This window comes from Canis aureus, chromosome 9 (genome assembly GCF_053574225.1).
Source record: "Canis aureus isolate CA01 chromosome 9, VMU_Caureus_v.1.0, whole genome shotgun sequence".
In the NCBI taxonomy this organism is placed as follows: domain Eukaryota; kingdom Metazoa; phylum Chordata; class Mammalia; order Carnivora; family Canidae; genus Canis; species Canis aureus.
Window position 1 is genome coordinate 65,801,120 of NC_135619.1, and position 14,983 is coordinate 65,816,102.

General features: G+C 37.4%; 1 protein-coding gene across 8 annotated transcripts in view; it reads right to left on the bottom strand.

The window, feature by feature from the left end:
- BTBD7 (BTB domain containing 7) overlaps positions 1-14,983 on the bottom strand; it is a 111,281-nt gene that overhangs the window by 11,230 nt on the left and 85,068 nt on the right. For 7 of the 8 annotated variants that reach the window (XM_077910412.1, XM_077910410.1, XM_077910409.1 and 4 more), the window contains 5 exons: positions 11,811-12,019; positions 10,030-10,105; positions 6,128-6,288; positions 2,090-2,233; positions 369-558 (listed from right to left, as the gene is read on the bottom strand). In XM_077910412.1, coding sequence (XP_077766538.1) covers positions 369-558; positions 2,090-2,233; positions 6,128-6,288; positions 10,030-10,105; positions 11,811-12,019 — 780 coding nt within the window. Of the gene's footprint in view, positions 1-368; positions 559-2,089; positions 2,234-6,127; positions 6,289-7,756; positions 7,886-10,029; positions 10,106-11,810; positions 12,020-14,983 lie in introns of those variants that run through there. The other variant, XR_013386766.1, reaches the window with a different exon arrangement.

Consider the following 14,983-nt stretch of genomic DNA (forward strand, 5'->3'; position numbering starts at 1 on the left):
TCCGAAAAGTTGTCATAAAGGATGTGTGTGCGTGTGTTTTTGCACACACATGCTACTGGCATCTAGTGAGTATAGGCCAGGGCTGCTGCTGAACTCTCTACAGTGTGCAGGACAGCCCCTTCAACAAAGAATTATGTCAAGATGGCATGGTTGAGAAACCCTGGGCTAACCAGAAAACCTGTACATACTTGTTACAGGAAAATAAAATATGAAACAAAAACCCTAGCTTATTAAGTATTAATTCTTTAATTAGAACAATGCATAATGGGTATTGGAAAGCAGAGAGAATTAGCACATGTAAAAAGGCTACAAAAATGATCAGATTAATCATTTAAATATAAATGCCTGACACAAAGCTACTGCCTCACCTGGAATTTCATTGGCTACGACTGAAGGAGGGCTTGACTGGTGACTGCTGATCTGCTGGTGGCTCATCATGTGACAGCACTGTGGTACAGCGGTATTGACCATGTAAAGTGTGTCTGGCACATTGGACATTCTAACCATTCGCAAACGCACAAGATCTGTTTGCTCAACCATCATCTCGTCCAGCACTGACTGAAATAACAATTCAGTATTAAGAGAATCCATCAACTCATCTCTGGAAATCATGTTTGGAGAAAGATTATAACCTTTATCATATAAAAAAGGAACTAGTTTATTGTTTTCAGTGTATGAAGCTTAAAATTAATAGTGAAAGGAGAAAGAACCCCTACTTCTTTAATTTTTAAAGAATCTTTCTGTATCATCTTTGAAAAGAAATAATCATCTTCTGGTTGTTTGCTTTTAATTAAAGTATTCAAAATTTGAAGGAAGGTATAAAATTATTCAGAAGTAAATTATACCTAAAGTTACTAGAAGGAAAACAATCTATACATGGGCTAAGTATCAGATCCAACATGAAATGGTCAAAACACAAAATACTGAAGATCAATTTTAAATTCAACAGACGTATATAAACCCAACTGTTTAGTTTCAGATGAATCTCAACAAACTGCAGAGTGGCCAAAATGATGTAATGTATAAACCTCTTCCACATTTTCTGAGGGCAATTACCTACTGATGTGTGGGTTCAGCTGTCGGGGAACAGGAAGTCCCAGGAGGACTATGTGATTAGCTCCCCTCTGCCACATTCTGAGACAGAGGAGAATGCAGGGTCATTTCTTACAGACCTTTGTTTACCATATACCACCTCTGCTAAAGGCCTCTGCTAGTTGCATGCTGTTAAGCACTGAACTTATTTCCAAAAAACCAGACCCAATCATTTAGTTTTTTTTCCTATTTTGGACTATTTATATTGTCAATCACTCAGTAAGAGGTAGATTATCCACCTAGCCAATAAAATTAACTTCTCACAAATCCTTTTACATAACTTAAGCTAGGAGGAGCTCTAAACATCAAAATGAGAAAAAAATTAAGGTAACTTCATTCTATATCCAAACACATTTTGCCTGTTAATTTGTTTCACAAAGCTTAAGGGTGATTTCTGACTTTCAAAGAGTTCCTCAAAAGTCCATCGCAAAGTTCTAATGGCCAAATATGGCTAATAAATATCACAGTATTCCATTTTTACATTACCACATTTTCTTGGAGTTCTTCATATTATGATACACAATTTACTTAATAAGCCTGAAATTTTCTCTTAGTTTTGTGCACTTATTCTAAAACTAAATAAAATTTCCAACAGTCAGCCACTACAGAAACACATTACAAGAAATCATGTCATTTCTTTAGTTTAATAAAGACAAAATGTGTGCAATCTTCTTTTAGAACATTTTTCCCATCCTGAAGATCACAATATACTGATAATAATTTCAGTTAATTTTTTTTCCAAATTAACAATTTGCAATGCAACTAAGATGAGAAAAATGTAAAATGCAATTCAACATGACCTAAGTTATAAAAACATGCTTGATAATTAAACATTTCAGAAAAATATTCTCATGAGTAGTCACACTAGAGTTTATTTCACTTTTCCTATTATTGGATATTTAGGTGACTTCTATATACTTTTACAATACCACAATGAGTATCTTTGTGCTTATAGTTCATAAAATGTATTCCAATATCTTAAAATGGTTTTCATTACCTTTGCTTCCTCCACATAGGGAGAGAATAGTCGAGGACGAACATATATTCCAGCATTTTTTTGCCGTAACCAAGCATTGGACTTTCCACCTTCTGTTGTAGGAAGCATATCTGATGGAGGAGTACTAATCAAGCCTCTTTTCATCTTGAAAAAAAAATTTTTTTTAGATGAACTAATGATTTATGTAGACCTAGAATACTACTAAGATGAAAAATTACACCTATAAATCATGAAAACTTAGGAATATACACGAAATTTCAAAATACTCCAAATGTTTGAGATTATTTAAAAGACTCAGCAATAAAGAGGTACTACAATATACCACTTTTCTTTATATAGAGGAATGATGTTTTTATTTTTTTAAAGGTTTTTTTAAAAATTTTTATTTATTTATGATAGTCACACACACACACACACACACACACACACAGAGAGGCAGAGACACAGGCAGAGGGAGGAGCAGGCTCCATGCACCGGGAGCCTGACGTGGGATTCGATCCTGGGTCTCCAGGATCACGCCCTGGGCCAAAGGTAGGCGCTAAACCGCTGCGCCACCCAGGGATCCCCAGGAATGATGTTTTTAAAACAAGAGCTATAGTAATTAAAAATATAATTAGTTGGATTAACTTTCAGAACTTTCAATGAAAACCAATTTCTACCTTTTTTTACTTACTCATCTAGAGGATTCCATACCCATTCCACCCCCCCCAAAACAAAACAAGGACATCTTCTTGGGCCTGTATCTACAATACAAGGATGCACGTGGTCTGCCTGGTGGTTAAGGGAAAGGAGCTCTTGGGGAGGCAGATTGGACACAAATAGCAAACTCCCCATTTAACAGGTGCATGACCATGGATATGTCCTTTTAGGCTAGACCTGACTTTAAAGGGCTCCCCGATGGCCCTGGAGATGGGACCCTGCATGACTAAATGTGGTGGCCCTGTTGTTTCCTCGTGTATGCTAGGAGAAAATAAATCAAATACCTACAGCTCATAAAGTGGTTGTGAGGATTAATGACAGTAATGCACAGTGCTTAGCACACACTAGGAGTGTTTTATGCTTAACAGCCATTATTAGCAAACTTTCACCAGGGACTTCTGTGTGAAGCACAGAATTAAGAATAGAGATATGTATTTTCTAAGTCTACTAAACAAAGTTCTAAATTATTTTTCTAAACCAAATTCAGGGTTCAATTTGGCTTGTGTCCCATGTTTTAAACAAAACCAGGGATCCCTGGGTGGCGCAGTGGTTTAGCGCCTGCCTTTGGCCCAGGGCGCGATCCTGGAGACCCGGGATCGAGTCCCACGTCAGGCTCCCGGTGCATGGAGCCTGCTTCTCCCTCTGCCTGTGTCTCTGCCTCTCTCTCTCTCTCTCTCTGTGACTATCATAAATAAATAAAAAAAAAAATTAAAAAAAAAATAAACAAAACCAAACATTGTAAAACAGGCAAAACAAAAACTAAACATTTTTTTTAAAGATTTTATTTATTTATTGAGACAGAGAGAGAGAGAGAGAGAAAGAGAGAGAGAGAGACAGGCAGAGGGAGAAGCAGGCTCCATGCAGAGAGCCTGACGTGGGACTCGATCCAGGGTCTCCAGGATCACGCCCTGGGCTGCAGGCGGCGCTAAACCGCTGCGCCACCGGGGCTGCCCTCAACGTTGTTTTGTGTCTAATATTACTCTTGTTAATTCTTCCATTAGTTAAAATTGTTTTTAACTAATAAAATACAGCATTAGATAGTATTAAAAGCAGAAAAGCTCATAACTCTAACCTACTCTAACTGTAATAACGCTGATATATTTCCTGTCAGTCTTGTTCAATGGATTTTTACATAACTGAATTCTAGAATACATAAAAACACATTAGTTTGTATTATTCTTTCTGAAATTATATTCTATCATTAGCATTTTTCATTGTTGCTATATTAGTCTTTATAATCATTGTTCAGGGCAGCAAAATATTCTGAGTAGTGTACTACAGTTTACTTTTATTTTTTCTGTTATTAAACATTCGAGCAGGTTTCAAATATTTAAGGATATGCTACTAATGTACCAGCTATACTTCTCCTATGGGATGGTAATATTATTTCAAAATATACTGACTTGGGGCGCCTGGGTGGCTCAGATGGTTAAGTGTCTGCCTTCGACTGAGGTCATGATCCCAGGGTCCTGGGATCAAACCCTATGTCAGGCTCCTGCTCGGCTTCTCCCTTTCCCTCTGCTCCCTCACCCAACTCTCTCTCACTCTGTCTTGTTCTATCTCAAATAAATAAATAAAATCTTGGAAAAAAAAGATAATTCCTACTAAAATAAAAACAGTGACTTAATAGGTGAAAAAAATGGTAACCTATGGTTTTACTTTGCCTTCTTTGGTGTGTGTGATTACTAGTGAGACTGAACACTTTTTTCTAATTAGAAATATAAATATTTAATTATTTTCTTCTAGTTTTCCCATGTTTCAATTTAATATTTAATTCTGCAATCTAATAGCGATTAATTTTGTGTGCAAGTGAAATGAGGTTTTAACTTTAAACAAATTCCCCCCTAACTCACCATCTAGTCCAGCAAAATGATTCACTGATTTCTGATAGATTATGATATGTTTAATTCTTATATATTAATGAGGAATTTTTTTTTAATGAGGATTTTTTTCTGGGCTATTTGGTCTTGTCTGTTTTGCTAGCATCACAGATCAGAATTTTTTTTTGTTTCTGTTTTTGTTTTTTAAAGCTCTAGGCCCAATGTGGGCCCTGAACTCACAAACCTGAGATCAAGAGTTACGTGCTTTACCAACTGAGCCAGACAGGCATCCCTAGAGTTTTTAAATTTTATTTATTTACTTATTTTTTATTATTATTATTATTATTATTATTATTATTATTATTCATGAGAGACCCACATAGAGAGAGAGAAGCAGAGACACAGGCAGAGGGAGAAGCACGCCCCATGCAGGGAGCCTAACGTGGGACTCCATCCCGGGTCTCCAGGATCACACCCCGGGCCGAAGGCAACGCTAAACCGCTGAGCCACCCAGGCTGCCCCATCCCTAGAGTTTTAAAATATATTTTAAATTCTGGAATAGTTATCCTTCCTTCATTATATTCGCTTTACAGAACTTAAAAAAAAATTCTTATCAAATAAATAAATGAATATGGAAGAGGGAGGGAGGAAAACCAAAAAACAAACTCTTAACAGAGAACAAAGTGAAGCTAACCAGACAGGAGGTAGAAGGGGGAGAGGGGAAACAAGTGATGGAGGTTAAGAAGGGCACTTGTTGTGATGAGCACCGGGTGTTGTATATAAGTGCTGAATCATGAAATTCCTCACCGGAAATGAATATTACACTGTATGATAACTAACAGGAATTTCAACAAAAACTTGGAAAGAAAATAAATAAATGAAACAGTCGCATGCAATGAAAAAAAAAATTCTTATCAGTTTTTTTCCAGATGATTTTTATGTTTCTGAGCAGCTGAAAAAACTGTCTATAAGCATTGCAATAAAGTTATAGATCAATGTGTGAAGAAGTAATATTTATAATACTTATTTCTCACATCCATTAATTCAAGCAATTCTATTAGTTTAAGAAATTCACTTTAAAAAAGCTATGAAAGTAATATGATCAGCTCCATTAATTTTTAACTGAAATACGATCATAAGATTCAGTCATCCCTTTCACACTGAACCCTTCTCTTCTCCCTGATTTACTGCTGTGTTTGAGAAGTCTCCAGAGGTAATTTCTACCCTTTTCTTTGTGAACAGGATCTACTTGATCTACACTGATCCTCCTACACTATCTTTTGCAAAAGTAAGACGGCTCTACCCACTTAACTCTCATTCACCAAGCATTTATTTGTGCCATTGGCCAACATGAGGGACACAATATGGTACAAAACACACATCTGTCTCTGTTCTCATGGACTTTGTGGATTTACAATACTTTATTAGTAGAAATTACGTAAAATGATAAAAAAAAGAAGTCTTTACATTTTGGCGCATTTTCTTTTCATGAAAGAGATAAATGAACAAACGTACTTACCGCATCACTTAGGACTTCACTGTTTATAGGTAAGATATGTTCAATTCGCACAAAAGGTAAGAGAGAAGAAAGGATCTCTCTAAGCTCTTCGATGTCTAGGTCTCGTCTTTTTACGCCTCTTCTGTTTACACTATGGGCAGTGCCACTTAGTAAGTTTGGCTCTATGAGACAGAAAACGAAAAGTCTCCTACCAAATCCAAATTTTTACCTTTTTTTCTCTAGTACACTTTTAGTAACATGCTTTATACTTAAGTGCATCTGCTTTAAAAAGGATTATAAATTACTTTTGTGTCTTAAGTTTTCTTAATAGAGATGTTCTTCTACAAAGATAAAGCATGTGAACAGTATAACTTTTTTTTTATTGTTTTGCACTAAAGAATAAGAAGAATTCTTTTCCACATACTAACACAAAGGAGAAAAGATGACAATCTATTAGAATCTAGTTTGACCAAGGGCTTTTTCTTAAGCTTTTACACTGCTGTGACCAGTTTTTAGTACAATTAAGGGCATTACATGGCAAATGCTATTTCCGGTAACTGTGGGTTATCAGGATACTGATTAGGCTACCATATGTTTACCAGCAATTTAATAAAATACTAATTACCTGGTATCTAAAGCAGCAAACTAAGGCACCTGGGTGGCTCAGTCAGTTGAGCATCTGCCTTCGGCTCAGGTCATGATCCCAGGGTCCTCAGATGGAGCCCCATATCGAGCTCCCTGCTCAGTGGGGAGTCTATGCTTCTCCATACCCTGCCACCCTCACTCCCCCTGCTTGTGCACTTTTGCTCTCTGTCTCAAATAAATAAAATCTTTTTTTTTAAGTGAAATCTAATGTGCACTGTATTTAACTTTGATTTTTATGATAGTCTCCTAAATCTCCCTAATATGGGAATGTTACTGCATAAAAGTGAACACTCTGATCTCTGACACAAAATATATTCCCACTGTCCAGAGCAGAGAGTAAAGGTTTTCTTCATTAGGTATCAATGAAAGAAGATCTTAAGTATATATAAGCTTACAACATTGAGTGGAAAACAAAAATTACTAAAATTTTGGGAATCTTTAATCATATCTATAATCTAGTGGTTATATATTTTTTCTTTAAAAAGTAAGATCCTTATCATTCCCAAATATAAGTGCTGTATTTTTTGCAAACACTCTATAGGCAAACAAGTATTTCCCTTAAATCATGTGTAAATCCCATCAAATCTCTCATGGATAGAGAGATAAGAAATAATTGTTTTTGAGAAGCTAAGCTTCTTCTGGCATCATTCAATATAAAATTGTTGCAAGCATGTGGAAAAGGGTTTTTTTTCCTTGCCTTGCTATGATTTGGCTTCATACTTATTATACAAAGCACTGCTTTTCGAAAAAAAATTTTTCCCCCCTTAAAATAGTGGCATCCTGTTTTCATACGAAATCTTACATAAAACTCCCAAGTAAGTAATGGGTAAGGGCAGAACCTTATACAGAAAGGAGGCTGAAAAGAGCTGCCTGGTATGCTCAGGTTCCTGCTCATTCCTGGAAGAGCCTTCTGCTCCAACCCCATCGGGAAACTACTATTTAAGGGAAATCTTATCAAGGATGCTCATTATCTGCTCATAAACATGGCATTTTATCATAACCAACCTTACACCAGTGAACAGGCCTATGGCCTACAATGATTATGCAGCATCATATACAATTAATTCTTGTTGTTGGAGGAATCCTGTTCTATAAAGTCACCGTCAACAATCAGCAAACACTTAACCACTGCTCCTAAGGGAAACACAGGGTGAGATTCCTATAAGCCTCTGGTTCCAGTTTTATTACCTGGTCAAGACAAAAACGTTGTTTTAGGTGTGTTTCTGTTTAAAGACACCTTATTACTATATATTGTTGATTTGCCCTCGCAGCCAACAAGCACTGCCACTCATATCTGAATGAAGCTGAATTTAACTCCTAGTTTCTCTGTGAAGGGACATCACAGCCTTCCTGTGCCTGGAAACACCATACAGCACTAGAAGTTATAATGGGAGGCCAGCTGGATCAGTGAGGTCACCAAAAACAACACCCACCCATAAAATATGAAAAACTTGGCACTGAATGGAATGAAAAGGACACTTGTTTGCAGTATGAGAAGTGAAATGAGAAGGCAGAGCGGCACCTTGTTCCACCCGAAGCTGGGAATACGTGCATCAGGGGACTCCAATGTTTTGTCACTCTGAGCATGTCTGTAGTTGACCATGAAAGTGTTGTGGGTACTGGTTTTGGGGTTATAAATAAATTTTAGCAGGTAGATGAATTTGCAAATACAGAGTCTGCAAGTAAAGACAGATGGTATATTGGCATTTCAAAAAGACCTAAATTAAAACTAGTGGCTTTAATATTCAACACAATTCTATTTTTTTTTAAGATTTTATTTATTTATTAGAGACACAGAAAGAGAGAGAGAGAGAGATTGGGAGAGAGAGGCAGAAACACAAACAGAGGGAGAAGTAGGCTCCATGCAGGGAGCCTGACGTGGGACTCGATCCTGGGTCCCCAGGATCACACTCCGGGCCGAAGGCAGGCGCTAAACTGCTGAGCCACTGGGGCTGCCCTTCAACACAATTCTTATCTGAGAATTACTAAAAGGCTTTTGCAGGCCATAGAGAAATAAATTAGTAGGAGAAATTAGAGGTTTTGAAAGTCAGATTTAGTTTGAAATTTTTATGTATTTTAAAACATGACAGGCAAACCCTATAAATGCACTAAAAATTTATCATTGACCTAAACACTTTTTTCAAAAGATTTTATTTATTTATTTGACAGAGAGATAAGCATAAACAGGAGGAGTAGCAGAGGGAAAGGGAGAAGCAGGCTCTCTGCTGAGCAAGGAGCCCAATGTGGGGCCCAATCCCTGAGTCAAAAGCTTAACCGACTTAGCCACCCAGGTGTCCCAACTTGAACACTTTATAAATAGGTGAACTTCATGGTATGAAAAGTATATCTAAAAAAGCCAACAAGAAATGACAGGCAACAGAAATCTCTATTTAATTTTTCTAGTTAAAATGTTTTGAAAGGAAATGTTTTGATTTGGATTTGCTATATAGAGGCATACAAACATTCTGAGGGAAGGAGCATGCGTGCGATGTTTCTACCTCTTCTGCAGTATCCCCAGTTGGAAGCCATCCAAAAGCATTATTTTTCCTTTACCTTCCACAAAAAAATTTCTTTTAAAGATTTTATTTATTTATTCATGAGACACACACACACACACACACACACACACACACACACACACACAGGCAGAAACACAGGCAGTGGGAGAAGCAGGCCCTGCAAGGAGCCTGATGCAGGACTGTATCCTAGACCCCAGGATCAGGCACTGAGTCAAAGGCAGACACTCAACCACTGAGCCACTCAGGTGTCCCTACCTTCCACAAAATTTAAAAATAAACAAGCATGCTTTTTGGGCCGGGGTAGGAGGTGGGGAGATCAGTCATACATTTTTTAATTGAGGTAAAGTTCGCATAAACCTCACCATTTTAGCCATTTTAAAGTATACAATTCAGTCAGTAGTTTTTAGTATATTTAAAATGTTATACACACATTACTATCTAATTCCTAAACATTTTCATCAGCAATATGCTTTTGTAATACTTTAATCATTAAATGAAAAATTTCACTCTAATACTTCTATAAATCAGTCAACATTTCTTATTAGCACATAGATAACATTAAAAGTACACTTTTAAAATTGTAAAATAAAAATTTCTGGTAGATTTGTTTCTAATAAAGTATACCCTTCTCCACTAAAGGATTTTACAGATCATAAAAATTTCTATTTCCAGCAGGTAATAGTGGCTACTGTCAAGACTGACACATAGCATGTCTCTGAATAAAAAAACTTACAGTATAAACTAATTTTGTAAGCTTACCTCTGTCAGCTATTCTTTTCATCAATTGATGCTCACCCCATTTAATCAGATATTTAAGGATATCTTGTTCACTTGCCTAGAATAAAAAATGATTTATATTCATTTTAGTGAAATTAGACAAATGGCAAATTTCATTAATGACTTCCTAGGTCATAATTTACACACAGTATGCAACTTACCACATTTCATGCTACACTGGCTGTTTGAAATGTTCCACTAAAGCTGAGGTCCACCAGCAGCAAACACACAACTGCTTTCCATGTGTTTTGTCCAGTAACTTACCTCTTGGCTCCAACTAAATTTTTTATTCTTGCTTTCATCTTTATGTTTTGTTTATCCTATTCTCTTCACCTATTTTAAACTTATTTTATTCTACTATATGGTCTCTATACAGCTGCCTTAAATTCTTCTTGGGATAGGAAGAGATGAATAGATGAAAGTAAATGTATATAGATACCAAGTGATTCTGTTGCAAGAACAGAAAATACAGATACAGAGACTTGTTTTGACAGAGAAACTACAATCTGCACAAGGTATGCTACTGACTGGTGAGGGCCCTTCAAGCAGTCTGTGAAATGGCAAGGTGCCCCTCAAATCTTTGTACTTTACTGAAAATCTTAGAGCAAATCTAGGCTGCAGTCCAAGGTTTTTACTTTCTAAATAGAAATGCAAAACTTTCTAAAGACAATAATCTGAGAGAACTGACAAATCCTAATCCCCATAATGCATGCAGTCTGGATCAGGACAATGAAACGAGGTTAATGAACACAGAGCCTAAATAAATAAAATCCAATTACGACATCATTTGTATTGCAATCAAAGCACAGATGCTACGTTGATTATTTAACTTGTCACTTAATTTTTTTAAAAGATTTTATTTATTTATTCATGACAGACACAAAGGGGTGGGGGGCAGAGACACAGGCAGAGGGAGAAGCAGGCTCCATGCAGGGAGCCCAATGTGACTCGATCCCGGGACTCCAGGATCACGCCCTGGGCCAAAGGCGGGCACTGAACCAATGAGCCACAGGGATCCCCACGTCACTGAATTTCTAACTGGGATGGAAGCATTTTATAATTTTCCTAGTATAAATATAAAGAAATAGGTAATGGCTCAGTGGGTTTATATTTTTATAACATTAAAACTGTTGTATAGTTTTCGGCATAAAATTCGTATAACAATGCCAAAAAAATTAAACTTGAACATATGTTACTTCAAAGTATTTTTTGCAATATTTTAAATCTATTGTTAGTTTAAGTTACCAAATTATATTGACATATAAGTCAATGACAGAAGAATTTGCTAAAAACTACTTCTGATTAAAAATAAGTAGTTCAAAACATTACTGTATTTTGGTAAAACACATATACTAAATTTTTATAAGCATTTGAGTAGTCAGAAATTGAATACTACTCTTACTTTGTGCTGAGTAAGCTACTGTCTATAGTCCAAGTACCTGATACTCCATCAAAAACAAGAAAGTGTGATAATGAATTGATGGAAGCCAAGAAAATCATTGTTGGGATATGCTTCTGACCTCGCCTACTGCCTCAACCCCATTGGTGTATAGTTGGTTGAGACCAGAACTTGTTCACAGTGTGGAGTTAGAGCAGCAAGTGCACAAAGGGCCAGAGAGCCAGAAGGCTTTTCCTGTACAAATCTGAAAAGGGCATACCTGGCTGGGCTGATCTCCCTAGATGGTAGAATAACAGAGTATAGATGGGTTTCCTGGTGAACACATGGATGACAATTACTTTGACAAGTATATATAAATGATTACCTGTAGGTAGTCAGACTGGATAGCAGTGAGCAGATGGTCTTTGCTGAGTTCATAAAAAACATCCGAAGTCATGACCTGGGAAAACTCCTCACAGAGGAAATGTAAAGCTTGTCGGTGTACCCATTTAGAGCCATATGGATGAGAGCTCCACTTGAGGATGGCAATTAAGGTATCTAATGAGATGCTCTCAGCAATGATATCCTCACAGCCTAAAAGAGAAGGCAAATACTTCTTAAAATTAATCATAAATATTCCTTATTGAACATTAGTATGTTAGATAATATATTTAAAAGTAGCAATAGTAAAAAAAAAGAACAAGGAGATAAATAAAATTTCAAGAGAAATTACCAAGACCTGGTAGGATGGGGTAACAACAGGTAACAATAGACTATGACATCTATAGGAAATCTGCTGTCCAGTAGAGACAAATCCATAGAAAGAGGCAGAGAATCCTCATAATTGTTTAAGAAAATCAGTATCTATGTGCAAATCCAACAACCTAAAGTAAGACACTACAGCAGAGAGGACTGGATCATAAGGGAAAGAAGAGAAGGGAAAACTGACACAGTTGTGGGAATTGGCCAGAGAATGGGTACGGATGACACCTGACGGATAGAGAATCCGTCTCTATCCGGATAGAGAAGACAAGTAGGCTATCTTCTTTGAAGTAGGAGAATATATGTTCTAATAAAACAACAATTTGCATTGTTGATAGCTTAAACTCTCAGAATAGAGACAATATAGTTTTATGCTCATCTGAGATGAATTCTGGTGGATTTAAAAGAAATAAGTAGTTTAAGGAAAAGAACCAGGCTTCTGGAGAAAGTGATTATGACACTGTAAGGACTCAAAAAAGTGAAGATAACCTGAGGATAGTCAACTATTTTCCTTAGGAGAGATCATTTCAAAATATAAAGATAAAAAATGTAAAATCTGAGTGATAAAAACTGTGGAAGGGAAAATGATTGAAGTTGGACAGAAATTCTTTATAATTATTTACAAGAAACCCTGATAATTTGGGGGAGAAAAGAGGCATTTACCACTAAAGAGGCTGCTCTCTAATGAGCTCACAGCTTTGAAAGATACAGCCAAAATAAAGAACATCAATGAACTCCAGAGACTTGCAAAGTTCAATGTTACTGTGAAACCATGAAAGGCAAAAAGTGAAAGGTAATGACTGATTACCCTTTTTTCAGGTGACATGAGATCATTAGCAGACAATACAGGGTACAAGAAGTCATGCTTCATTCTCTTTTCTGATACAGTACCAGATAACCAGACTATCATAAAGAATGGTGTAACCTGACTTCTGCAAAGCATTTAACAAAATACTTTATGAAGTCTCTAGAAGACAGGGATGCTGTCTTCACTGTATGTCTAGCACCTTCTTGCACATGGGAGGTGCTACATAAAAATTTGTTGAGTGTGCAAACGAGATCTTTGCAGATAAGATAAAGAGCAGTATATGGGTGACAGAACAGTGGTTACCGGAACCGTTTGCAAGTAGCACTGATTAACCTGGGGGATGGGAGTGGGGAGTCTCTGTTTTTGTGATATTAATTAAGAACTTGAATGAAGATGGGGAAAATATGCTTCAAAATCTCCAGATGATGGGCAGCTCCGGTGGCACAGTGGTTTAGCTCTGCCTGCAGCCCGGGGTGTGATCCTGGAGACCTGGGATCGAGTCCCACGTCAGGCTCCCTGCATAGAGCCTGGTTCTCCCTCTGCCTGTGTCTCTGTCTTTCTCTCTCTCTGTGTGTCTCTATGAATAAATAAATAAGTAAATCTTAAAATCTCCAGATGAGGGGATCCCTGGGTGGCTCAGCGGTTTAGGGCCTGCCTTCGGCCCAGGGCGTGACCGTGGAGTTCTAGGATCGAGTCCCACTTTGGGCTCCCTCCATGGAGCCTGCTTCTCCCTCTGCCTGTGTCTCTCATGAATAAATAAAATCTTTAAAAAAAAATCTTCAGATGATCTAAAACTGGGAAACACTGGATGACAGGATCAAAACCGGCTAAACAGATGGGTCAAAATGAAGGTGAAATAGAACCAGGAAAATTAGGAAGTTCTATATATTAGTGAAAGAAAATCAACGGCACAAAAGATGATGGGAGAGCTACCTCAGCCATAACCCATGCTGAATGGGTACAAACTGTGATATGGCTGCTGTAGAGCTGAAACAAGCTCAAGCTTTTATGATTAAAGCAGAGTCCTAATCAATGGTACAATGTCACACTGCTGTCATGTGAGGTGCTGTGTTCTGTTCCAGGCCCTATGTTTTAGATGGGGCACTGACAGATGCAGGATTTCTCAGAGGAGGGCAAAAGAACAGTAGAGAGTTTGAGAACTGTAACAGGAGAAGCGCTCTGAGCAACCAAGATTACTAGGCTTACGGAAGAGAAACCTGAGGGGAGACCATAGGCCGCTATCTTTAAATGTCTGACAGACCTTCATGAGGCAGAGGAGAAATGACAGACTTCCCTGCTGTTCCAAGGGCAGGTCCTGGATGTTAAATGGATGTTGGAAGAAGGGAGATACTGCCTCAATATTAAGAAATCTCTAACAATTAGATTGCTCTCCTCTTGTCCCCTCTGACAAAAAAAGAATAGAAAAATATAGGAGCAAAGGCTGGCTCATCACATATGAGATAGAGTACCAAGAACCCCTATGCTGGATATGGAGCTAACATTAGATAGCATCCAAGTTGCTTCTATCACAAAGATAAAATCATTTTTAGAAAAGTGGTGACAGAGTATCAATGAGAGAGTAACTTAATCTAAAGATTAAAGATTAATTGACTTAATCTCAATATTAACCTGAGATCCTGATAAGGACATGGAGACCACCACAATGGAATCTGCATGTAAACAACACCCAAAGAGGTGAGTATGTACTGATGAAGAGTGAGGAATATGGAAAAGCTGTAAGCTGCCCGCATGATCTTTTGGTGAGCCTTGAATGCCAGTAGCCAGAGGAAGACTTGTCAGTCTGCTGCTTTAAAGGAGGCAGGGGAGGAGAATGAAGCAATATAATGGATATGTTTGGGCACGAAACATGTGAAGTTAGAGAAAAAGTGGTTATTCAAAAAGATGTATCACGATCCTACGAAACCAAGATATTGGCAGAGGGAAGAAAAGAGAATTAATAACAACATCATATATTTAAACTTCTGAGG